We start from the raw sequence: 25,369 nt of genomic DNA on the forward strand, positions 1-25,369 counted from the left end.
TCTTTTTTTTTAGGTTGGAAGGCAGGTAGATTCAAGAAAACCTAAATGCATGCCCAGCCCCAGATGTGTGGACCATCATTAACCTGCGTCTACTGTAAATGTGCAAAACAGAATCCGTTTTTCCTCACATACACCACCTTTAATTCAACAAACTTTTGTCTGTAATCGCTTTAATCACTCTCGGCAGATGTGCCCCCTCTAAGCTTTGGCATCAAAGTCCTGTAACATTTAATATACAACTCCATCAGCGTACATAAAGTGTGTCCATAAAGGTTTGTGGTACACCTCCCTCGGCAGGCTTTTCTCCGCAGGTGGGGTTCATGCAGTTTGCAAGTGGAATTCATGCAAGTTTGATTGCGATTAAAGTGAGAGGGGAAATGGAAATTATATGACAGTTATCATCTTGGAACATGTCTGGATTATGTGTATGTTTTGCAGGAGCATGGAGATGGGTGCTAACTGGGTGTGGCTGAAGAAGCACCGACTGAATTTAGCAAATAAGAACAGATAAGCAGAGGCTAAAACGAGCTTGTTCTACGTGGAACAGGGCTATCTTTTTCCTCCTTTAGCTTTTCTCTGTTCCCAATTCATGCTCCCTGAGAAAAAGCCCAGAATGGATCTCGTTTTCTTGTACCTGTTCTGACATTGCGAAACTCCTTAAGAAAACATTTTCTAAGGAGAAGCACGGGTTCCCAGTACTTCAACTCCCACCCTAAATACCTCCCTTAGAACTCCAGAGAGATAAAATAGCACATCTGCTGATAACTGATATATCATTTCCAGGAACAACACAGTATGATTGTCCTTCCATCCCTGCATGATGCAGAAAAAATAATAATAATATAATCATGCCTACTGTTCTAATCCTAAGTCTATGTGCAGGGAAGATGAGCTCAGACTCATGCATAAGTAACACTTGCAGTAGCAGCAGCAGCAGCGGTAGCAGAAGAAGAGGGAATCTTTACAAACACCACTTATTCAAATCTATCAGTCTCAACTCGAGTTGAGTTACAGTACAGATCTTTCTGTGTGTATGTGTGTGTGTGCAAGCGTCCTTGGCACTATTTGTCCCATCAGATAGAAGACAACACACACTCTGTAGCTTTTTACAGCGCTTTCGACTCCCGATCCCCTTCACAAGGAGGCGACGTATGGGGGGTTGTGGTGGCGGTGGGAGGGGCTCATATGCGTCCTGAGAAAGGCTATGTAACCTCCAAGAAGCTCCAAGAAAAGTTTAGTTCAGGCTCCGCTCTGTGAATAGATCTCAAAGGTGTCGGAGTTCAAAGGGTCAGTCTCTCCCTGGGTTAAAGCCATGACGTTATGTGTGACGTGGGTCAGGGGGTATGTTGTTGAAGGGCCTGCTGTAGTTTCTTTCGGTAAACAGTGTATTTTTGCTCCACTGCTCTAATGCGCTCCGCCTCCTCTTTCTGAAGGATGACCAGGAAGTTTTGAAGCTCGGGGACAGAGAATGCATGCCACTGCGGGATTAAGAGGGAAAAGAGAAGGAGCAGATTTATAACACTTCTGGAGGCACTTACCTTCTTACTTAACATTTGCAGCTTAGTAATAAACTTATGCATGTTTCTGTGCCTTCTCACCTCTACTTCTCCGGTCTCATTTTCCTTAAGCACAAAGCTGAGCTGCTCTGGATCTGGTCCCGCAATCAACCTTAGAAGAAGAGGGTGGTCAGAGAGAGGAAGCTTCTGGAAGAGGTCTGCAAAAAGAAAAACATAGCGTTGATATCACCAGTTACTTTTCTGGAAACCACGCGAGCCAGCGGCTGCACATGTGTTGTCCTCACCCTGTCCGTCGCGGTGCGTCTGCCTGTACAACGCAAACTTGCGTGGATCGTCCAACACCATGAACTTCTTCAGCAAGCCCTTGATGACCTCTCCTGTAGTGGTTTGAGAGCTGATGTGGAGCTGCTTCACACTGTCGCTTGGTAGATAGAAGGACGTTCTCTTCTCTGAATGCTCAGAGTCTGTAGCTTCCTGCTCCTTCGGCGGAGCTTGGAGGCGGTCGCTGGCCTGCTTGGACGCACCCTCTGAGGCTGACGGGTCCACGCCATGGACGGTGACTGGTCGATTGAGCCTCAAGTGAACTTTAATGAAGCCTGTGTATGAGCCGTCTGAAGCCTACAGCAAGAGAGGGAAAGGTTGTGCATTAATGTGTGCAAAGTAACAAAATGCAGCCTAATGATGCCGTTTAGGATCTAATGTCCACCAAACTTGTGGTGGTTTAAGATCTTTCAATTTATAGACAGGTTAATGCAGTGAAACATGGAAATTAGGAAAATGTGAAAGACATGTTTTTTTCTGAACTTAACAAAAGGTACAAGTTTTAAAAAATGAATCTTTAGTTACAGTTATGAAATTTTTTTTCGAATATAAGTGGAAAAACATGACAGAGCAGTTACTTATGAAAGGCCTACTGTAGTTCAGCATGAAAATTAACAGGCCTGTCAAAAAACAAACAACAAAAAAAACACCAACCACCACCCGAAAGCACTCTAACATGTTTAATCTTGTTTGCATAGTTCATGAGAAAAATGTTTCTTGCCGGCAGCAGCCACTTCCTGGTGCGTTGTTATTCTTGTGATGTTGCAGACCAAAATGAACTTTGAATGGTCCCAGCTGTTTGCACCTGTAAGCTAAGTTAAATCAAGGCTTCCGACAGGGAAGCAATTTTTATCATCTCTTTTGTGTTTTTCAAATCATTCCCGTACTTTCTGTTTTGTTTTTGTTTTTAACAGTTAAAAGCTACATATATAAAAGTGTGTTACTTTATTTGATCAAACTAAGTATTCCGAAATACTATCCATCCATCCATCCATTCGCTTCCGCTTCTCCTTTTCAGGGTCGCGGGGGGCGCTGGAGCCTATCCGTAATACTATTCCTAATTTAATATTTTATTTTCTACACCACATCCAGATTTGTTTGGTTGGTTTTAATATGTGTGCATTTATGAAAAAAGGGAAGCTAAAATAATAAGGTTTCATTGTGACTTTGAGACTGAATAGTGCAAATTTACAAATTTACACCACCTACAAATTTGTTTAAAAAACAAAACCCTCACCAATTTCATTCCATTTTCTGTGACTTGAGCGTTATACGCTTCAATCCTGGCCCGCACTTCTTCCACTGATAGGTCTTTTGTCGCTCCCTTCTCTTCTTCCTTTGCTGCATTCTGCTGTGAGGCAAAGAAAAAATTATTATCAGCACTGCACCACTGTCGCAAGCAGCAGGAATGTTTTATCTTTAACCAGCAGATGGTGCCACTTCAATCTATCCAGAAAAACAAAAACGGTCTAATAGTCTTTGCTCAACTTTCTGAAGAAAGATGAACCACAATCAGGAAAAACCCTTTCACCTGCCACACAGACTTTCAGACCTAGTGGGTGTCATGCTTGGCTCACAAATAAGACTAAAGAGAATCTAGGCCAGTTCCTGCAGGGTGGTCTCTCTTGACACTACCCAGCCCTCCATCTTTGCCATCCTCACACAGAAAAAGCTGACTCTGACTGCAGCTGATGGGCTTTGAATACGCGCTAAAGCATAGTTAAACTAGCCTGCAGCTCTGCACGGGGACAGGAAATGTTGTGAATGGAGCTAATCGTGCATTCAGCATCTCAGCGCAAGAATATTGACAGCTTTGCCTCCCTCTTACTCATTTCCCTTTGTGAATAAGGATGAGAACGAGAGAGAGAGAAAGGAAGGATGCAACGAAAGGAGACGAGGGGGAGTCAAAGAGTGGGAGGCAGCGAAAGAAGGGGTAAGGAGTGATGAAAAAGCGGCTGCTGAGCCAGCCTTAGCAACACAGAGTTTGACTAGGTTATTTTTAGTACAGTGGGATGCATCTTCTCTATCTCACAATAGCTTTTTTTTTGTAAATTTCCTCCCTTCTACTTGTTCGTTTGCATTTTCCGGGGAGGTGGGAGAGAGAGCTTATGTGTCTTTGTGTGTGTGAGAGAGAGAGAAAATGTGATGCAGCTATGGTTTCTGGAGGGAAGTCCTCAGGTTGAAGATGAAGTCACCGTTTCTTTTTTTCAATGGAAATGCAATAAGTGCACCCTTATGGTAACAAACAACACAAATAAAAGGACCCATTCTGGCTAAAACTGGGCATCTGGCAGGGGAAACGCTGCACTGCTTATTCTTTTTGTTGCTCTTCTTATTGCGCTACCAGACTCTGCCCAATTATAGTCCCACAATTATGTAAAAATGCCAAAGTTGCAGCAGTGCAGCAGAATGAAGGTGGCCTTTGAGAATAAAATGTTTTACTAATTAGGACCCAAATACGAGTGTTTTTGCCTCATATCTGGATCATGAATGTAAGCATCTCTGTCATGAGGGAATTTGAAGCCTTCTGTTCTGCATCTCACAAGACCCATAAAAAGCCACTGAGTTTACTGACCCAGCTGCATTCATAAAAACATAAATAAAATAAAGAGCACATTGTGCAATCCAAGGTTAGGAAAGGAATCTGAGGGATACGGAGGAGCGGACTCGTATCGAGAATTCCGTGCAGTGGAAAGCAACAAAATGCAAAGAACCTCGCAGGAATTCCTGCGTTTGTATGTGAGTTTATAAATGTATCAGAAGCAGTGCCCTGCCCTGCCTGTCTGCATACCAGCGAGAGTGATCAGAGGACAATAGAGCCGGACAATAGTACAGTTTTCGTTCCTGTGAGGTCGGCAAAAGCCCTGACTGTGACCAGGTCGCAGAGGCGCACAGAGTCTGCAGAGACATTCCAGGATAACACATTTGATGGACTTGCACTGTAGATTATTGGCTCCGGAGCTAAGTGTTTCACTACATTAGATAGTTAGATATCTTTAGACTGTAAGTGCTTGAAAGTCTCTTAGCCAATGTGCAAGCACACTTCCATCATCTAATGCATACATATAATAAGTTATCTGATTATACTGTCTCAGTCTCATATGAAACAATCAGCTCTTGTTGCCATGTTGGTTTTTAAACGCTCCTGTTTTCATAATTTAGATACCACACTTTTACCACATACACAGCTTTTATTATGCTACTTGATTGAGCTTCACAGTGTTGGGGAGGGCGCTTGAGGCAAACCTGAAGCAACTCAAATTTGTTCTTAGCTGAATTTGTTGCTGAATGCATCTAAAGGTACTGTGTATCTAAAAAGCTTGAAAAACATAGATAAAACATCTCTGACTGTTACATAAGAGTCTCTCACATACACAGACACTGAGACAGTCCCTCCAAGGTGACGCAGATAAGTGTTGATGCTCTCACTCTTGTGAAGCTGGACAAGAGGTTTTACGACTGCTTGAAATATCACGGGAGTGTAGTCGATATGAAATCATGTATCACACCTGTCTGTGTGTATCACCTGACGACCTTTTTAATTCAAACTTGTAAGACCGACAACATGACGAGTGATGGGCGTTTTCACAAAAATACAAACATTTTGAACAGTGTGCGATGGTCACATGCAATCACATACATAAAATACACACATGGACCTATGCACACACAAACTGTCAGCAGTTTGTTTCAGAGTGCTGTCTTTACTGGGTCAAGTGTCAAGGAGAACTGCAAGCTGATTCTATTTCACAGCCCACAGAGCGCTGTGTGTGTGCCATCACTGCCAGCAGTGCAGGTCTGTGCACGAGTGTGCACTCACACAACAAACACACACAAACCTAAGCACCAGCATCAAAATAGATTTACTACCACAACTTATTGCATTTTTTTATGATGACTGAAACTGCAGATATCTACGGTTGTTGTTCGTGGTCTCACTGCGATGCTAATTTAGAGCAGGATTGTAGCTCAGTTTTTAATATGTTGTATGTTTGAGTGCAAGCAACAATCATCTGTGCAATGACTAACACGAGAGCTACAGTTGATTCAGCTGGTTTGGATTTAGCATCACTTGATGCTCTGGACTGGGCCCCACAGGTAGCTAGGTGGCTAATAAGGCAAGCTACGTGACACAGTAACACTTGGTTGTACACTGAAGGAAGTGAGAGATTTCACGACAGGTTGATGTGTTTGGATCATATTAGCCAAGTTTCTATTGGCTAAGATAATGTAGGAGGAAGTAATAGACACAATATTCTTGTTTTATTAGCATAACACGGTCTATTTCTGAATAAAAGGTTACAGGTTTCCGGGTGAATATCAGTGTTATAACTCATTTATTTGAACTATACCAGAGAACGGCACATAGCAGTTCTCTCTCTTTCTCTGCCACACACACACACACACACACACACACACGCACACGCACACACACACACACATTCAAGATGGCTGGCTAATCTGGAGCAAAAGGCTCAGCTCTGGAAATAATTCATAGATAAAAGAGTACATGAACTCCATTCAACTGTTTGGATGAATATGTGTGTGTGTACTTAAATGCAAACACAATCATAGAGTAAGCTTTGCCTGCACAGTGACACTTCAGTTCAGTTCCTTATGCACAAAACTTATGATAATGTCTCTATTTACAAGATGCAGCTCAGATCTTTGCATACTCCTTTTCCATATTCAAACACGAGGATAAACAGAGCACTTTGCTCTTTAAAGACGCACTGCCCCACAGGGCTGCATTTAACGCAAGCACACAATCCAGTTTCTATTGGGTATGTAGACTAGCTACCATGTTGTCTAGCTAACAGTGCTACTACATTATAATTCATATAATATTTCTTGGTTACAGGGCGTCGGGGTCATCAGTCTCAATCAGCTGGCAGCTTCTGTTCTCTCAGATCAGGCAGGTCAGCCTCCTTACCCTTCTGTGTGAGCCTGGCTGCAACCCTAACTCCACAACCTGACAGCACAGCTGGTCAATTATTCAGAGATTATACCTTCTTCAAGTCAGACACCAAAGGCAGCACAAGGCAAGAACAGCAAAGAAGGGGGATGAGCAGGTTTTACATGAACGCCAACTGTCTGTGTTGGTTTGTCAGGCCGTCTCCCACTTCCTGGGTCTCTTTTCTCTTTTTTGTCTATAGTATTGACAGCGCTGCTTTTCTTTCAAGTACTACTTTAAATACTTTGGTTATGGTTTGTTACACAATCAGGTCACCGAATGTACAGTAGAGCTAAACTAAATCTCAGGAAGTGTGAAGACTGCCAGTAAAACCAGCAATGGGTTGCTATGGTAACTAGAAAAGTGCAGTTAAACAGTATACACACACACACATCTACCCACACACACACACACACACGCAGGCTTGCTCTCGTGCAAAAGTATCAGCTTTGCCTCTATGGAAACCTCTCCACTCCCACACACTGTAGAGAAGAAGCCTCCATGAAATCAGTCGGTTAAAAACAAGCAAACCTGACAAGCCAACAGATCAACGTTGAACAATACAGCTGTATTACAGTAACCCCTTCCTACTTTCTCACACACACACACACACACACACCTAGAGGCCTACTTAACCATGCACAAACGCCACCGCTTCCTCTCCTAACTTCTCCTTTTTGGATAAAAGTTTCGTTTTTTTTAAATATAGAAAAAGTGCAGTAGAGTTTGTTTGCCGGCATGATTGGCGCACCGACTGAGCTTGCTCTGATATTAAAATTTCAATTATCAGGTTGACTGTACTCCTGATTCTGTACCTTAGTTGTTTGCCTAGGCTTGCGGAAGAACGAGGTCTTGGCTGTGAAGAAAGTGAAGTCCTCGCTCTCGTCATCCAGGCTGCAGTACCCACTGCTCATGCTGTTACTGCTGGTCATGGAGGGGGTCAGCACTGTGTTGACGGTCATGGAGAGGTCCGAGGACAGCCTCTGGCACCAGAAAAGCACCAGAGTAGCGTGTTGGCAGCTCGAGGAAGAGATGGGTTGTCTCGAAGTGACGCTTGGCCACAGTCAGAGTCTACACGCGTACAACTGCCCTTTACTCATCCAGAAATAGTCTGCGCTCCTGTGCTGATGCATCCAGAGGGTTTAGATCCCACCTGCGAGGGCGAAACAGGTGAACTCGGCTTCGATTCGGCACTTTGGGTGCTACCGGAGAGACGACCAGGAAATGCAAGAGCGAGCAACAGACGTGTCACTTCCTCCTGTCATGCGTGTGAGTGTGTGTGAGAGTCACAAACAGGCCATTCTGTATGTGCACCTGAGTATTCTCAGCTAGACATACAGACACTTTTACGCAAAGCTTGTAACTACCTCACATGCACGCACGCACAAACGTAGGCACGCGGCGGAGTGATGGAGTCAGCTTACAGACTGGTTTCAAGTTAAGCTCGCTCACCTGAGAGCACCTGTTATGCCCACAAACACACACTCGTTAAGGCATGCATGCAAGCAACACCACATCCTGCTTTGATCCTGCTCTGTGTCTCTGTGAAGACCCACTGAGAAGGAGCGAATAACAGTCCAACTAAAGTCCCTCATGCACAACCAAGTCAATTATGCTGGCATTTATTTGTGTAAGCATCCATCCGTCCCCAGGGTCTTGGGTAAATAGCAGCAGCAGAGCTCCTCGACTGCAGAAACGAGATGCTCACAGATCCCCTGCTACCTCCTCTCTGCTCTCCTTCCCATCGTTTTGACAATGTTACCAAAAAAAAGGACAGAATCCTCACACTCAGCTCCTCTCTTTCTTATCCTCTCCCTCTTTTCTCAGCCTGTCTTTGCACCAGCTTCACCGCCTCACTCTCTTGCAACCTTGCTCAACCATCTGTGGTTGAGTGTGTTATCAGTCTGCAAGCACCCTCCCCCTTCTCCCTCCACTCTCTCTCCCTCTCTCTCTCTCTTCCTGTAAGCGACTGCACCCTGCAAAGCATGGCCACTTCCTCTCACAGAGGGGAAAGAGAGAGGTATGTGTAAATAGAAAGAGAAATGCTGATGAGTGAGAGATATGAAGGCCCGTAGCTTCTGTATGACATACAAAACACAAGCACAAACAGGAAGCAGCACAGAAGCCGGGCAAGATGGCTGCCCTGCAGCTGATATTCGGGTGCAGCGTGCAACGGTTGACTGGAAACCATCATAACCGCCGTAAATGTCACTTTTATGTAGAACCATCCCGACTCTTAATTTGTCAGCACCGAAACACAGGCAGGGACAGACACAGTACTACAACAAAAAGGTGCATAATCATTGCTGTTTTGGTGATGAGGGGATAGGCTTATGATGCCCACAGAGAGAGAAAGAAAATGAAGAATGATGGCTGTTAGCATAGAGATTACCATGACCCCTAACCTCAGAGCGACCCTACAACCTGCCCTCTAACTCTGCCAGCGACCCCCTTGCCAAAAAGCAGCCGACGCTTGCTGCTGCTGAGATTGATGTGCCCATCTGTCTGTCGGCTTCTTCAGTGCATGTAGCAAGATTTTAAAATCACACAATAAGCTTTGGGAGAACTGTGGCATGCATCAACAGTGTGTCAGCCGTTTACTGGGGTGTTTTTCATCAGGTTTAAGTCAGCTGATGACTGATAACCTGCAGCTCTGCTCCTCGCTTCCATCAGCGTAATCAGTATAGGAGAAGAGTGCTAGCAGGGGGTGCTGCACACAAACTAGAACAACACACACACTACTGGTCTCAAGTCGATGAAACCTGGTCAGTGTGATGATCCTTTGTGTGGCTGCAGCAGTCTCCGTCCATATGGGGCAAAAGGCGATCAATTTCTGCTGATGTACACACAAAAAGGACTCGTACTAACCACACACACATGGTTACAGTTATAAAACAGAGCAATGGAAAAAAAGGGGGCTGCAGGAAACAAAGTGTCATCTCTCCTCTAGCCATTCAAGAGGCTTTGTTTGAAGCACACCAGTCACTAAGTTCATATGCCACTAAAACTGACATAATCTTTTAATGCTCACTAATGGCCAAAATGTAAAATACATAAAAGCAATTTTGTCGTTATTTTTTTGTTCATGTGTAGCTGGACAGATGACCTGAATGTAGGACACCAAGGCAGATGAAGTAAACAGGACAGGAACCGGTAATGGCGAGTACAAAAACACAGAAACACAAAGTCCAAACAGCAGCAAACCAAGAATCCAAAATAAGAGCACAAGAAGCACAAGGAATGCAGGGGAAAAGCACTGAGCACAAACAAAGGGAAACACAAAGTCCATATGAACAGATGAAGACAGGGCTATTAACCCTCCTATGAGAATTTTAGTTTTGATTTTGTTCTGGGGTCTTTAAACACATCTTTGACTAGTTTTCTTTCCAGAGTCTTTGAAATCTTTTGCTTCCTAACTCTGCCAGGCTCGTTCTGTACTGTGTGGCTCTCTTCAGTTCTTGACACTTTTTGTGACAACTTTGTATATCTCTCTCTTGTTATATGAGCACAGAGCACAACAATTCTTTTTCTCAAGTCTAAACTGATGTCTTTTGCTTTTGCCAAATAGAAATAATTGATCATTTCTAAAGAAAACTAGTGTTTGTATAAATAGGAGCTGGTGTGATGAAAATCCCTTGCTCTACTAAAAATAGCACTTGGGAAAGTTTGACCAAAAAAAAAAATTCATAATGATTTTGTCCTCTGGGGTTAACTGCAAAATGAGACACTGGTAGGGACAAGGAGCGGGTGAAGTAAACAAAGCACATATAAATATAAAACTAATGAAAGGCGAGCAGACAATCACAAAGAAAGGAAAGCAACAAAAACAGGAAGTACATAAAACAACACCACACATGAGAAAATAAACCTTCAAAGTAAAACAGGAAATAACTGAAAGACAAATAAATAACAAACACGCTGAAACAAGGAAACTGATGCTAAACATGATGCACGGAAACAAAATGACACCAGAAACAACTAAAAACTGAAGGAAACAACTGGGACTGTGGCATTTATGTTCCACTAGAGATTTTGATTGAAACTAATAAAGAACAAGTGGTGCTATTGGATCGAACGACAAACACACTTTGCTCCAATTCTGTGCACGCTGTTTTGATTGTATTACTCTCTATGCATTTGCTCACACTCTCTAGATGACCTCGGGACATAAGAGGAGCTGCCAACATTTTGCTGCAGGCCTGCTTGGTTAGCCAGAGTACTCTTGTGCCTGATATCTGTGTGTCCGTGCGTGTGTGGATGGACCACATTGCGTGGGTGACTGTGGATGGCATGCCAAGAGCAGCACACTCACGATCTTATAGGTCCCTAAACACAACCATGTGCTTACACAAAGAGTGAATGAGGCACTATTTTGAGGATGGATTTTGCATAACTACTGTATCACTTGGACGCCTCCGGACTTGTACAGTAGGAGAATAGGATTTTTGAATTTCAAGTTTAAAACTGTTGATTTCTTCTTTTTATAGGTTACTGACTTACCATCATCCATGGATACTAAAAATTACATATTCCTTTAACATCTAAAAACTCTGATATAGAGCAAGCAACAAATAAGGTTCCTGTACACAGAGTTAGTGCTGTGGACAAGGAATGTCCACTAATTGCAGTGTGAGTGGTTCTCCGGCTCCTCCTGTCTGTATATTCAGATAGATAAAGTGCTTTATGGGTGTGTGAATAAAGCCATTTGAGTGGTCAATGCAACTAAAAAGCACTTAATAAACTCATTAAGCAATCCAAAAGTTAGGACATACAGAAGCAAACCTCTACACTGCTGGAGAGAGGTGGTGGAGAGCCAAAGCTGGGAGAGAGAGGGCGGCAAGAGAAGTCATGAAAGTGGGAGAGCAGACGCTAATGTGACGTAGCATATTTTGTCCTGGGAACACTTTGTGACCAAAAAAAGCAAATGAGTGCATAAATACATTCATAAGTGGAGAGCCAAGGAGGAGAGACCGCATGCAGTCAAAGTGGAGGATGTTTATGTAAAAGTGTGGGCACGGAAGGAAAGAACTCTTCCATTACCCAGCCCTGACTCACGTACACCTCTGCTGCACACGTCAAAGTGCTTACTCTTCCCCTGTACCCCCCCCCCCCCCCCCCCAAAAAAAAAAAAAAAATGGCACCCATTTCCTGTCATGTCTTTTAAAATACTTACCCTGCACTGAGAACCTGTGGAGGAGCTGTGCCGTCTGGGAGAAGGTGCTTCCTCGGGCTCTCTGTCCCTCTTGTTGCAGTCAATCTGTACTTTACTTTTACACTCCAGGTGACATGTGTAGCTGCAGTCTGTTGATCACACACACACACAAAAACAAAACACTCCAGTCAGAGACAAGAACAGAGGCGCAGAACCGAGGGGGAACAGCAGTGAATTTAATCACGTGGTGATTTAATAATGTGGCCCCTGTGAAAGTGTGAAATGGTGATTAGTCGCATGTAAGTTATAAATGAGACCCAGTTCTGACTTAATCAAAGGCGAAATCGTGCAAAAGATCCATTTGCACAGAAATCTGGCTCCATCTAGTGGCTAAGGGCAGACTCACAGCTTATACGGTGTTAAACTGCTAAGAGATTATATGCATGTGTGTAGTGATTCGGGAAAACTGGAGGCATTGATACCTGAACATGTGCTCTAATCAAGCAACTTTACCTGATACTGACTAGTTTATGGCCCGGTGAAATCTAATCGATTGGCTGTCATAATATTACTGCTCAGAGAAGTAAATTCCCCTCCAGTGGAACTACATTAGTCAGTCAATAATGAACATGTCACATTCATTAAAAATCAAACGCATAATGTAACACAGTTGTAATGCACCGCAATAACTGATGGGCTTACTCCATTTAAAGGGAACAAATGGTGCAATGCTGCCATTGGTCAACTCCCATCGACCGCCCAGCTAGAAAAGAATAGATTCAACTACACCCCCCCCCCCCCCCTAAAATGTCCCCAAATAGTCCATCGTTGTTCTTTAATTTCTAGGTGGTTCTGTGTATGTCAGCGTCTGCTTATTTATGCCCTGCTGACTTTATTGTGGTCAGAGACTTTCCCCATTGCAACGCGCAGCTTCAGATCTCACCTCTCCTCCGCTGGTGAGATAATCCATGCACGAGGATAGAAAAAAAAAGAAAAAAGATTACTATTATAGAGCTGCACGGACAAAGAGAGAAGTGTATTTTGTGGAAGCTCTGAGTCAAACGCCTTTCATGGTTTTTGAGCTTAAAACTTCATAAAGGACACACAGTGGGCTATACTTCATGCGCTCCGCGAGATCAAACCTCAAATCAGCATGTGTTGTTTTCTGTTACACCTCTGCTGCAGCTAGAGCTGAATGAGTAAGCCAGGCTGAGCCCTGCATGTTGTTTTTCTGTCTGCTGTTCTTAGAGGAGGGAGGGAGGAAAGAGGAGGGGGGTATCACTACGTCTCTCACACTCAGCATCAGTAACCATAGTAACAAGCTTCTTAATGAAGCGCCTTGAGGCCACTTTTGTTGTGATTTGGCGCTATATAAATAAAATTGAATTGAAATTGAATTGAATTAATGACCACTGTTAAAGAGAAGGGCTTTAATTACAAAGTTGTGTGTGGAGCTTTTCTTATTGGAAAATTAGCTAGCAGTTTCACATTATTATCCGCTACTGATTAAAAAAAACCCAGAAAGGTCTATGTGGGCATTAAAGACACTGGATAATGGTGGGCTTGCTTTTTAAAGCCGGGCTACGTGGGGAAAAAAGTTTTCCCGTGACAGTTTAGAAGTCACTTCAGATTGAGATGCCTCTCTGCAGTGACCTCTAAACTGCTGGTGTGTGTCTGTAGCTCTACGTCAGTGCCTCACCGGCAGGAGGGATGTGTTGAAGCGAGAGGAGAGTTCAGATAGGGGATGCTCTGCTCGTGACACTTTAGAGGTCATTGCAGAGAAAGAGAGATAGAAAGGAAGCACGCAAGGGAAGGAAAAGGAGAAACTCCTTTCCTGCCCTGCTTTTCTTCATTCACTCCCTCCATCCACACTCTGGCTGGCACGCTGTGCCTTTTTTCCTCTGCATTTGGCTACGCTTACACAGAAAAACCACTGCTGGTGTTTGGTTGGGTGACAATTTAAAGACGGACCCCACCCTTTTCTCTGATAAGTAACTGCAAAAGTTAAGAGCCACACTGTAAGGGTGGAACGTCTTTCCCTGCTCAACACCTACATGATACACCGCTGTCAGCAAGACGTTATTCACCTAAACTTCACGTTATTCCCACGCTGATAGCATACCTCTGCCTCGCACATAAACAAAAAAAGAATGGAAATGGCATTTCAGTGTTTTGGAGTATTTTGAAAATTCACAGAAGTGCTCCTGTACAGGTTTCAGCACCTTCCTTATCCCATTCTTTTGAATTGTTTGAGCTCAGGTTTTTCTTGTATGTTCAGGGTAAATGTTTGAGCGTCTGCTGGCATGCTGGTGCATGCAGGCCTGGTATTACATGCGACTCCTTCAGATGAGTGCTAATGAGCAGGTGGAAAAAAGAGCAGCAGCAGATCCAGTGAACCAGAGGGTTTCTGAAGGTCATGCAGGCGTACTGACGTACGCACAGGCAGAACAGAAAGAGTAAGTAGGAGAAGAGTAAGCAGTTTTCTTGTGTGAGTTTTCTAAGTAATTGCAGTCGAATAAAATTGACCCCACCAGCCCCGAGCTCCTCGCTGGGACTTGCAAAAGGGGCTTTCCACTTTCTATTCTGGAAAGTACAGTACACTCTTACACCGTCCAATCAGTGGAGAAGTTCCTCAATCTTAAATAGATTCCACCCTGCTGGAGTTTTAGATTTTTGCAGTAGGAGATATTTACAGGAAATGCCATTTTACTTCCATATCTTTATGTGAAATTAGGCTGGAAACTACCTTTCAAAAACAACAACAAAAAAACTTCAACCACTGTCCACATTGGACTCTTCTAAAGCTATAGGGCTTTTTTTTGGTGCTTTCTTTCCCATCATTACAGGGTTCAGGATTTGAATTGTTGTTTTTCCCCTGTAAAATACTTCTGATTAAATGGGGATGAGGTGGAGACACTTTGCTGGCAGAGAATGCAGAGCAGGTACATGATATTCAGAAACTTTCCTGAGAATGTAGCAAAGTACACTGTCATCAGCCTAGCTTCCTTCTGCGCTATTTCTGTGCTATTTCAACGTGAAGAAGGGCTCTGGTGTTAAGTGTCACCGTGGATATACCAGTTGAGCTTGGGTCGACAACAGCCGCTGTGAGCAGAAGGAGGACGAGCTCTGATTTGTGAAGTAAATTCTGATCTCAGAGGAGGATGAGGCTGTTTTGTTTGTTTTCATTCTTTCTGGGGGGGTTTTCTTCCCCGTTTAGTTTCAGTTGAAGTACTGTGAGACGTTCCTGTGCGCAATCAAAAAAATCTGACTATGCCAAGAATCGGCAGATAGGGCATGTGGGCAGTTGTGGTTGTTTTTTCTGCGACATGGTGGGTGTGGGAGAGACAGGCGTGGGTATAAACACAGATTATCAGTGAGTCTTTGGTTATGGAGGATGTCTGTATGGTTCCAGATAGAAACGAGTGGGGGGGGGGGGGGGGGGGGGGGGGCATATTGTAGGTAGAAACTACTATTGAAGGTAGTTTCCTCAGCCAGCCTTGTCTGGCTGAGGATGAAGGGGTTACACAGGGGTTAGGTAGCGATAAAAAAGGGGCGAGGATATTAACACACTAATGAACCTGAAGGGAGCTCTGTAGGATTTAGAGTAGCTTTGGGGGTCTTTGGGGGGCCTTTAGCTAGTCTGATCCCATCATAGCTGATTTGAAGCAGTTATCCATGTTCTCCTACTGCGTAGTTGTTCTTCATCTCTCGGCACATTAGTGAATAAAAATATTACCGTTCCGTTTTTATACTTGTCTCCATCTCTGCCTTATTCATAACTCAAACGACCCCTCCATATGCTGCCACATCGGACATGAACAGATCGAATCTAATCCCAAATCTGAATTTAATCTGACCCTCTTACCCCCTTGACATCTGTTTTTATTTGTGTAAACAGTCATTTCATATTTCGTTCTGACATTTTTAATCTTCATCGTGGCAGAGTCTGTCTTCTCCTCTCGCAAAACTCCCATCTGCGAGGTTACAGATGCTCTGAGAATAAGCAAAACAAACAAGACAGGAAGTGGGCTTTATTTTTGTTTGTTTTTTTAGTCTGTGCTGTGAGCTGTAAATAAATACAGCTGAATATTTTTGTGGGTAATGATTACATCGTTAGTGAATGTTTTGGAATGACGACAGGCTGCACGATAAAAAAAAAAAGCACATTTTTAAAAAATATGAAGTCCATACCTGCATGTTGGCCCCATAAATGTCAAATAAGCAAAATTTCCGTAAAAAGTTATGGATCCCAACCTAACCATCACCCTACTATTTACTAAATGAGTCCATCTGAAGTGCGGTCATAAATGGATGGATGGATCAATACTACATGCTAAATGAAATACAGTTACGGTAAAGCAGACTGACTGTACAGTATGTCCATATAGCGTTTATTTGAGGCTGCTTAACACATGTCCCCATCTGTTGTCACGAATGTAAAGCTTCATTCTGAGGTTATGTGCTGACAACTGAACAAGCAAGCAGACTTTGAGAGTTTTCCCATCATTCTATGGTGCTAATATTTCCCAGTTTCTAATTCACAAATGACTCTCAAACCTCAATAGAAGAACGTCCAGCATAGTAAACTGCGTTCCAGTGAGGCAAAACTTTTAAAATGTGCACGACAGAAGCCTTAATAAGCCACTAATAGCTTGACTCAATGAGGAGATTTGATACTACTTGTACTTAGACTGAGAGAACAGGAAGATTTTATAGCAGCGCAATAAATTTGACACATTTTCGTAGCTATATGGTGTTTTATATGTTGTGCAGTTTCTTTTTTTTCATGTTCTATGTGCTAATGCTTAAAAAGTACTTTATGGTTAATGGAATGGCCTCCATTTGGCTTCTGAGCACAACCTCTGATGGGCTACGGATACACAGACTGAGCCCTGACGACATGGTTTTAAACTGACAGAGTGCCCCTTTTCTAGTTATTTCTGTAAATATGCAGTAGCGCTAAATTATAGCCCCGTGTTGGCAGGAAGAACTGTCAAAAGCCTCCCCTGATATAATTATGTAACTGTGTCTTTTGTTTCAGGTCAGTTATTATATTCTCAGCAGGTTACAGCATCTAAGAAGACGCCCCGGGCATCCTCCACCATTTATAAGACTCTTTGGCAGACAAATATAGACTAAAGATGCAGTAGAAGACAGAACAGAGGAATCCAAATTGGACAGGTTCATTCTTAAAAGGATGAATTGGGTTTCCTTAGAGGAAACACCATCCAAAAATAGCTGCTATCTGTCTGCGGCAGCTTGTACTACTGATGGTGTTTCTAAAGCTTTTGAGGCCGCAGCATGACGTTACTCAGGTGGTGCAATGATGACCTGCTCCTTGAGTCATGTTTAGTTAGCCTCTTATCAGGCTCACACAGGAGGGCGCTCCTACACCTTCCCCCAAAAGATGTGCACACACATTCACACAATAAGCTGAAGTTTTCTTTGTTTTTTAGTGGTGGTGGGGGTTTAAGCAGCTGCTGTCACTCCCTGGCTGAATCAATGATTCTGCAGCACCCAACCATTTCACTCCCTGCCTCTTTTATTTTAACCCATTCACACTTTGTGCTGATGCTACATTAGTCCTCTATTTGGAGAAAACATGGGAAAAATCAATGGCATGCAGCCTCAGGCAGGCTCACTTTAATCTCAAATTTCTGCTACAAATATGAAAGTCAATATGATAATTGACTTACAGAGGTTTTTCCAGGCAGACTGAAAATGTGCAGGTTAAGAATAAACTCTACATACTGTGTGCTGTACACAAAAGCACACAGGGGGTAGATGACCCGTTAGGGGTACTGACAAAGACTAACATAGCTTACCGGCCCATTTCAAAGACAGATGGCTCGGTGCGCACAATACACAAATATTTTGGCCCATGGCCGACCTCTGAGGCCAACCCAGCTCAACCCGTCTACTCATCATCTTTCCCCTTGTCCAGAGCACTGACCCTAACTAATCAACGCCCCATTGCCCACGTTTCCAGGTTTCACAACTTGTACACACTCTGCGGTCATCTTGATCATCTCCATACCTGAGGTGTTAAGCAGAGATCCATTGGAGGATGATCGTCGGAGGATTCGCAAGCTGTCGCTCCAGGAACGAGACTTGGGCAGCCTCTTCAGCAGCCGGCCCAGCCGCCGTGACACCTGACCGAAGCAGGCGCTTCCGGCCTCCCCTTCCGATTCACCCGTCACCTCCTCCAGACACAGTGAAACCTGGCCGAGAAATGTCCTGCCCACCCTAACGCGCTCGGCTCCCCCAGCCCCAACTCCAGCCGCTGCCTCCCCCTTCACCTCCTCCTGCCCTGGGACGGGAGGTGCTATCTGTGCCATGGATGGAACATGGTGGCACCATCCGGCAGGGACAGTCCTGTGTGCGTAACCCTCGCTGGAGGACCTCCTGTCCTGCCGCTGGCCACCCCTCTCTCTCTGAGGACTGCACCAGCGCCAGCCCCCCCACTGCCCCCCTCTGCCATCCCAGCGCAGCCACTCTGCCACCGGTGCCACGCTCCGAATAAACAGCCCCCTCTCCACACGCTCTGCCACCCCTCCACCTGTACTTCTCACACCCTCCCCAGTGCTCAACCCCCTCTTCTTGCCCTACACTGTCCTCCTTGGGTCTACCCCTGAAAACAGTCGTCTTCACCCCTCAGCGTGAGGACACGAGCCCCAAATCTCTGCGGTACAACTTGTTCCTCTGTCGTCCTGCTGCTTCTCTCACCGCTGCTCTCATCCTCTCTTCGTCTCTCCCTCTGTCTGTCTCTGCTGCAGCACCCACACACTCCGCAGTGAAGAACGGCCAGCTTAAAGAGACAGAGACCCCCAAATGCAACCACTGACCTAGCTTCTCTGAGCCTCTCTCTCTCCTCTCTTTATAGCAACAGGAGTCTTTCTGTCCCATCAGTGGCTGACTTTCCTCACTTCATTCAGTATCTGATGACATCTTCAGACGTCACAGGCATCACTGCAGACGCTCCCAGCGCCGTTCCCCACTTTTCTGTCTCCTCGGTTTGAAATCCACATCCCAGCGAAGAGGAAGTGAGTCAGCCATGCTGTCTAACCCCTCAACAGTGACATACTGAATCTTGTCAGTGTGAAGGATATGCTTCGCCTTGTGTGCGTGTGAGTTTGTGTGGGTCGCTGTGACACGCAGTCCGTTGCTTCTTAATATGCACGGTGAAAGAGAAAGAGTGAAAGCTCCTGAGAGTTCTCGTCCTGCCCCACTTACAGAAATGAGCAGTACAAAGGAAAGAGATGCTCACCATTCTCACACAAATCCATTACATTACAAGGATTTTCTTCTATTCTCACTGCTTTTTCCCACTGATGTGCCTGTTTTTGTTTTTTTGATTGTTTGTTTGTTTTTTAACCTGTGATGTAATGTGTGTTGCTAAAGTCTAAAATCCCCCGAATCGACCTCACCTAACAGGTTCTTGAGAATGTTTTCATTGGTCCTTACTGCTCCAACCACCTCAGTCCTGCTATCAATATCCACCAAGGGCAACCTAAATATAGGCTGCTTGAACCCCCCATATACATACAGCAGAGTGGCAATGCAAAGTGAGGCAAAAATACAACAAAACCCTTCATGTCCTACATTTCTGCTTCTATTACAGCTAAACATATTAATCACCCTGATGCATAAAGCCTCACTGAAACGACATTAAAAATAAACAGATTATAATATAGGCATTCAATCAAGCTCTGTTCAATACTCAAAGCAGCTTTGTACTCAGACTCAACTTGATTTCAACTTTAGACACATGAGCTCCAAAGGAATGCTTTGGATGAAGTCTTATTCATACTATATTCAGCTCAGCTCAGTGCTGGCAGAGCGCAGCAGCGGTATGCAGGGACAAGAAGGTTATGAACCATTTAACACAACCCTCCTCCCATGTTTTCTTCTTCAGTGGTGAAAAAGGCCAAAGGAAAGCAGTTCCTGAGACAAGGCCTGTACTGTGTGGACCACAGGAAGAGGTAGGATAAGGATGGAGTTCGGGGAAATAATACAGTCCCTGGACAGACAGGGGGTATGCCCCGAGGTGAAAAGTGTGTGTATGTGTGTACACTTACACAGGCTTCCTGTTAGACAAATTCAGAGACGTGTGTGGGCTCACACACTTGTTCATGAATGCTTTTGCTGTTGTCATAAATTTGAGGATCACTGACCTCTCAGGTGCTCACCTTGTCAAACAAACCTCTGACATGAGAAGCAGAGACACGCAGAATAACCGATAGCAAAGCTCACAAACGGTGGTCGAAGTACAAGTTCATGCAAACATGGCCACCGTGAAAAATCTCTGAAAAACATATTGATCTAAAATAGTTGAATTACTTGAGTAATCTAGAAGTTAAGTAAAATGAGGTTTCAGATTCTCTGGTTGTTGCTTCAAAACTTTGGGGCATTTCAGGGTTTTTTTGTTCTTTTTCTCTATTATTGCACATTATACTGTGCTGGGACAACATAACCAATGAGGAAAAATGCTAACTCTGACAGTTTTCTTTTCATTTCCTTCTGATTTCTCTTTGAAATGTTTCGTTTCTATCCCTTCAAACTGTTTATTTAACTGAATGTACAGAGAAACATAAGGACATTTAAGGGCATCCTTGCAATTGTCAGTAGTCATGTTTCCTCCTCTGAGGCTCTCATAGCCCTCTTATACAGCATATAATGGCCCCAGATAACAAATTTAACAAATCCCAAAGCATGCTATGCTGCATTTGACACTTATAAATCAGCTTACATCTACATTAAATTGCGAATTGTTCATCTGCTGCCTGGATGTTACGCTCAGGGATTAACTCCAAGGAGGTTAAAATAGCATTTAGGAAGAAACAGTGTAAATACAGACAGTGCCACATGTCTTATAGATGACCAGATCCAGCATATCAGTGTACAAATGCCACAACAGCACGCTTCTCTGAAAGCTTTAATTAAATATTAATCTGACGTCTGATCCTGTCTGTTTGTAATCCCAGTGATTCCACTCTGGAGAGATAATCCCAGGGCTGGAGACACTCAGAGCTGAGATTAGTGGGAGTGCCCTACCCCTCCTCCTCCCTGGTATAGTGTATAGATTTATGTATGTATCTGCTACACACTCATTTCTTTTTAGTGTGTTTAAATTAGCATTTTATAACAAGTTGTAATAGTATGTGTAGTGCAGCGGTGTCAAACATAAGGCCTAGGGACCAGAGTCAGCCAAAGAAAAAGAAGCAGTGCATACATTTTTGGACATTTGACTGTTTTTCAGCTTTTCCTGGTGATAAAAAACTCTTCCATGGCCAGTCATGCTAAACCAAAGGAATTAAGTAATAATAATTAAAAAATTAAGTGACAGAAATGTTCCTTTTTAATCACCATCTATGGAAATATCAGTAAAGTTTTCAACATTTATCAGATAAAAAACTGAGACATGCTGTTAAAATTATACTTCTTTTTCTTATCGTAAGATATTTTAAGGGTTTAATGTTTAGTTAAACATCTTTACGGCCCACTTAAGATCAAAGTGGGCCGTATGTGGCCCACAACATAAACTGTGTGCATGTTTTCTGCCTATATGACAATGAGCTTTGAAATTTTAAGATACCAAATGGAAGAACAGGGGCTCAACGGTGTGTGTGTGTGTGTGTGTGTGTGGGGGGGGGGGGTGTCTTAATGGGACAGACTAGCGCCAGTAAAGCAGCTCATAAATGTCCTGACTGTCACCGTCATCAGAATCTGTGTTGGTCTTTATGCTTTCATATGTCGTGCTCCACTGAAGCCTGATGTCACATATGGCTCATATATGTGAGTAAAGTCTTTAAGCTTTACCACAAATCACATTCTCATCCATCACCCAGGAGGAGCAATAAAGATAAAGAAAACACAGAAGAAAGGCAGCAGAAGAAAGTCAAAGGCCTGTACACCAACAGAGCAGCAGACTAGAAGACTGGGAACTCTTGGGAGATTGACAGATTCCAGTGCAGAGCAAGGCCACAACTGTCCCAGGGGTGCACGCTGCACAGCTGTTTGGGCTTCGTATGCAACAAAGCAAACACAGACAAGAGTGAGGGTGATAAATTAAAGGAAGACCGAGCGAGTGAGGCAACCAGACAAAGATGGAGAATGATGGTTGTTTATGGTTGCAGGGCCTCCTGTCTCTCACTCCCTGTCATTTGCAGGGAGCGGGGTGCGTGCATGCCGTTTCTATTTTGGCAGTCACGGCTGCATTTCTTCCACTGCAAAAATACCTTAAAATGCCTACATTTGGCCTGCTGAACTTCACGGCTGTTCACCGCATTCACCTCTGATGTCTTCTGATAAAAGAGAGCAGATGTACAACTAATTGGTTTTATCCATGAAGAGAGTAATTGTGAAGGGGAGTGAAAAAGTTAATGAAGTTTTTGAGATGTAAAGAAACTGTGTGTGTTTTGTGTGTGTGAATGTTTCTGTGGGTATGTGGGTATATATGCTCCAGTAATCTTTCTGCTCTTGCCTCAGTGAGCTCTTGCTGATAGCACACTAAATCAGACAGCTCCGCAGTGCCGGGCAAACTTGCGCTCTTTTTCCTCCATCCCTCTCTCTTGTGCACTCTCTGCTCTTAGCTCTTTGTCTCTCCTGATTCCCGTCACTTACCATCACCCACTGTTTGCAACCACATGCCATCCTTTATTTTTCTCTTTCATTTCCTCCTGGTTTTGTTTCACTGTTTGTTTGTTTGGTTTTTAACCTGCTTCATTCATTATCCCTCCCTTTCCAATCATCCTTTAGCCCACCTTATCTCACACTACTCTGCAGCTCCAACCTCCCCATGACAAACTACTGCTGACACAATGCCTGCTCAGCAGCCGCATACACTCAAACACACACACACACACATAGAGGATGAACGCATGTGCAGTAGGTGTGCAGAGAAGCTCAAAGGTACCTCAGGTTGAGTTCTAGTCCAAACTGTCTGTGACAGAGCCATGCAGATATGTTAGGAGTGGCATCATCAGATGCTGCTTTCTGTCTCTGAACACATTCTCACATCCCACAGCATCAGACTGATGTATTTAATATATTGTCCCCATTAAATGTGTCTGAGCAGACATTTCCACTACTCAGGATTTCACCAGTACACCACTGTGGATTCCATCTCGCCCTCTTTCTCTAAGTCTGGTAGCAAAGTGGGAACTCTGGGAGGCACAGCTGCAGAACTAGATAATGCTCTTTCCGTGGAAGGATTTTGGCTGCCTGTGGTGAAAAAATCTTTGGAAATGTCCTTCCCTGTCACTCCGAGTCACTCACAAAGGCACATGCACAATCTTTGTGTGTTTGTCTGTGTGTGTGTGTGTGTGTGTGTGTGTGTGTGTGTGTGTGTGTGTGTGTGTGTGTGTGTGTGTGTGTGTGTGTACAAACACACAACCACGGCTATGGTTTGGCACCCAGCTACAACGTGCCCTTCATAAAAACTGCGCTGCAGGAACAAGACGCGGATCTCTAATTCAAAACACTCTGCATTCACGTGCGCAGTCTGTCTCGTGTGGGGAAATGAAACAGTAATCACACAAGTGAATGAAGCAGGTATACACCGAGTGTGTGGCGTGGCACCACATACGCCTTTAATCACTCATTTCCACGGGAAAGAAAAAAAAGCAACTCACTTGCAGTAGCCTGCTTTAACTACTTACTTTGACATTTGAGTGCCTCCACAGTGACCTGCCGGCTACACGCGTCACACCAGTCCTGCTTAACGGGATTGGCCTCGAAACGGTGTCCTTCACCCCTTTCCGTCTTCACCCGGGGGTCCGTCCCCTGAGAGAAGATGGACCAGGCCTCCATGCGGTGAGGTTCGGGACGAGCCAGCTTCACTAATTAATTAATTTAATTGTCCCCATTAAATGTGTCTGAGCAGACATTTCCACTACTCAGGATTTCACCAGTACACCACTGTGGATTCCATCTCGCCCTCTTTCTCTAAGTCTGGTAGCAAAGTGGGAACTCTGGGAGGCACAGCTGCAGAACTAGATAATGCTCTTTCCGTGGAAGGATTTTGGCTGCCTGTGGTGAAAAAATCTTTGGAAATGTCCTTCCCTGTCACTCCGAGTCACTCACAAAGGCACATGCACAATCTTTGTGTGTTTGTCTGTGTGTGTGTGTGTGTGTGTGTGTGTGTGTGTGTGTGTGTGTGTGTGTGTGTGTGTGTGTGTGTGTGTGTGTGTGTGTGTGTACAAACACACAACCACGGCTATGGTTTGGCACCCAGCTACAACGTGCCCTTCATAAAAACTGCGCTGCAGGAACAAGACGCGGATCTCTAATTCAAAACACTCTGCATTCACGTGCGCAGTCTGTCTCGTGTGGGGAAATGAAACAGTAATCACACAAGTGAATGAAGCAGGTATACACCGAGTGTGTGGCGTGGCACCACATACGCCTTTAATCACTCATTTCCACGGGAAAGAAAAAAAAGCAACTCACTTGCAGTAGCCTGCTTTAACTACTTACTTTGACATTTGAGTGCCTCCACAGTGACCTGCCGGCTACACGCGTCACACCAGTCCTGCTTAACGGGATTGGCCTCGAAACGGTGTCCTTCACCCCTTTCCGTCTTCACCCGGGGGTCCGTCCCCTGAGAGAAGATGGACCAGGCCTCCATGCGGTGAGGTTCGGGACGAGCCAGCTTCACTACTCCGGTTCTGCCCTGCGTAACCCGCTCCAGTGGAAGACCGCCGCTTTTCCCTGGCGCTGAATGCCGCAAGGAGATGCTCTGACGTCCGCCGTCTCCGTTCACAGAGTCTGCTTGCGTCGCGCTCCGATGCCGGTGCAATCTTTTATGTCCACTCGCCGGCGATTCGCTCGGTATGACATTAGTGCCCGGTCCCTTCAGCGAGGAGCTCCTCCGACCTCCGCGGGCGGTGTGCTTGGCGTGACAGTCCATGTAGCTGTTGCTGCTGCAGTCGCCGGTGATGTACCCGTTGTGACTTTGCCGTGCCCCAGCGGCGGTGCTCGCGCCGCTGTCCCGCTGCTGCTCCGGGCTACGTGGCGCAGAATGGGCGGACGGAGCCCCGCATCCTTCACCGGGCATCATTCCTCCTCTCACCACCGTCCCTGTGTCTCCTCCAGCAGTGACAGACACATCTTCCTCCCCGCTCCCTGAGCTTCTCCTGAACATCTCCCAGGACTTTTTCCTCGGCAGGGTGGTTTTCTTCCTGCCACCGAGCTGCCCGAAGAACTGCGGACCCGGCTGCTGCCCCACCACACTCACAGACGCCATTATCCTGTCAAACCCCCTCCTGTAAGCGCGTGTGTTCGTCTGTTTGAGGGGTCTCAGTGTGCGTGTTTTCACTCCGTGCCCTGACTGTAAACTCAGCTCTCCCCGCCGTGTCACGCCTGTAGTAGTGACGCAAGGGACACGACACTTTTAAAGCGCGAGCGCGCTTCCCCAAAGACACG

The 25,369-nt window shown here is 44.8% G+C and overlaps 1 protein-coding gene across 1 annotated transcript; it reads right to left on the reverse strand.

Moving 5' to 3' along the window:
• On the reverse strand, positions 1 to 25,369 carry rassf5 (Ras association domain family member 5). Its single transcript, XM_085158738.1, has 6 exons — positions 24,422 to 25,369; positions 11,966 to 12,093; positions 3,076 to 3,189; positions 1,802 to 2,135; positions 1,599 to 1,714; positions 1 to 1,478 (listed from the first exon to the last, which is right to left on the reverse strand). The coding sequence occupies exons 1-6, from the start codon at positions 25,188 to 25,190 to the stop codon at positions 1,335 to 1,337; spliced, it is 1,605 nt and encodes a 534-aa protein (XP_085014864.1). The 5' UTR covers positions 25,191 to 25,369; the 3' UTR covers positions 1 to 1,334.

Source organism: Neolamprologus multifasciatus, chromosome 5, assembly GCF_963576455.1.
Source record: "Neolamprologus multifasciatus chromosome 5, fNeoMul1.2, whole genome shotgun sequence".
NCBI lineage: Eukaryota > Metazoa > Chordata > Actinopteri > Cichliformes > Cichlidae > Neolamprologus > Neolamprologus multifasciatus.

What these genes read in the sequence shown, in the direction of transcription:
- rassf5 (XM_085158738.1), bottom strand. Translation starts at nt 25,190, where the DNA reads ATGGCGTCTGTGAGTGTGGTGGGGCAGCAGCCGGGTCCGCAGTTCTTC. An exon ending in CCACAGGTTCTCAGTGCAGG is followed by an intron (nt 3,190 to 11,965) that starts GTAAGTATTTTA and finishes TTTGCCTCACAG; the next exon opens with CAGAATGCAGCAAAGGAAGA. An exon ending in CAGAAAATGGAATGAAATTG is followed by an intron (nt 2,136 to 3,075) that starts GTGAGGGTTTTG and finishes CTCTTGCTGTAG; the next exon opens with GCTTCAGACGGCTCATACAC.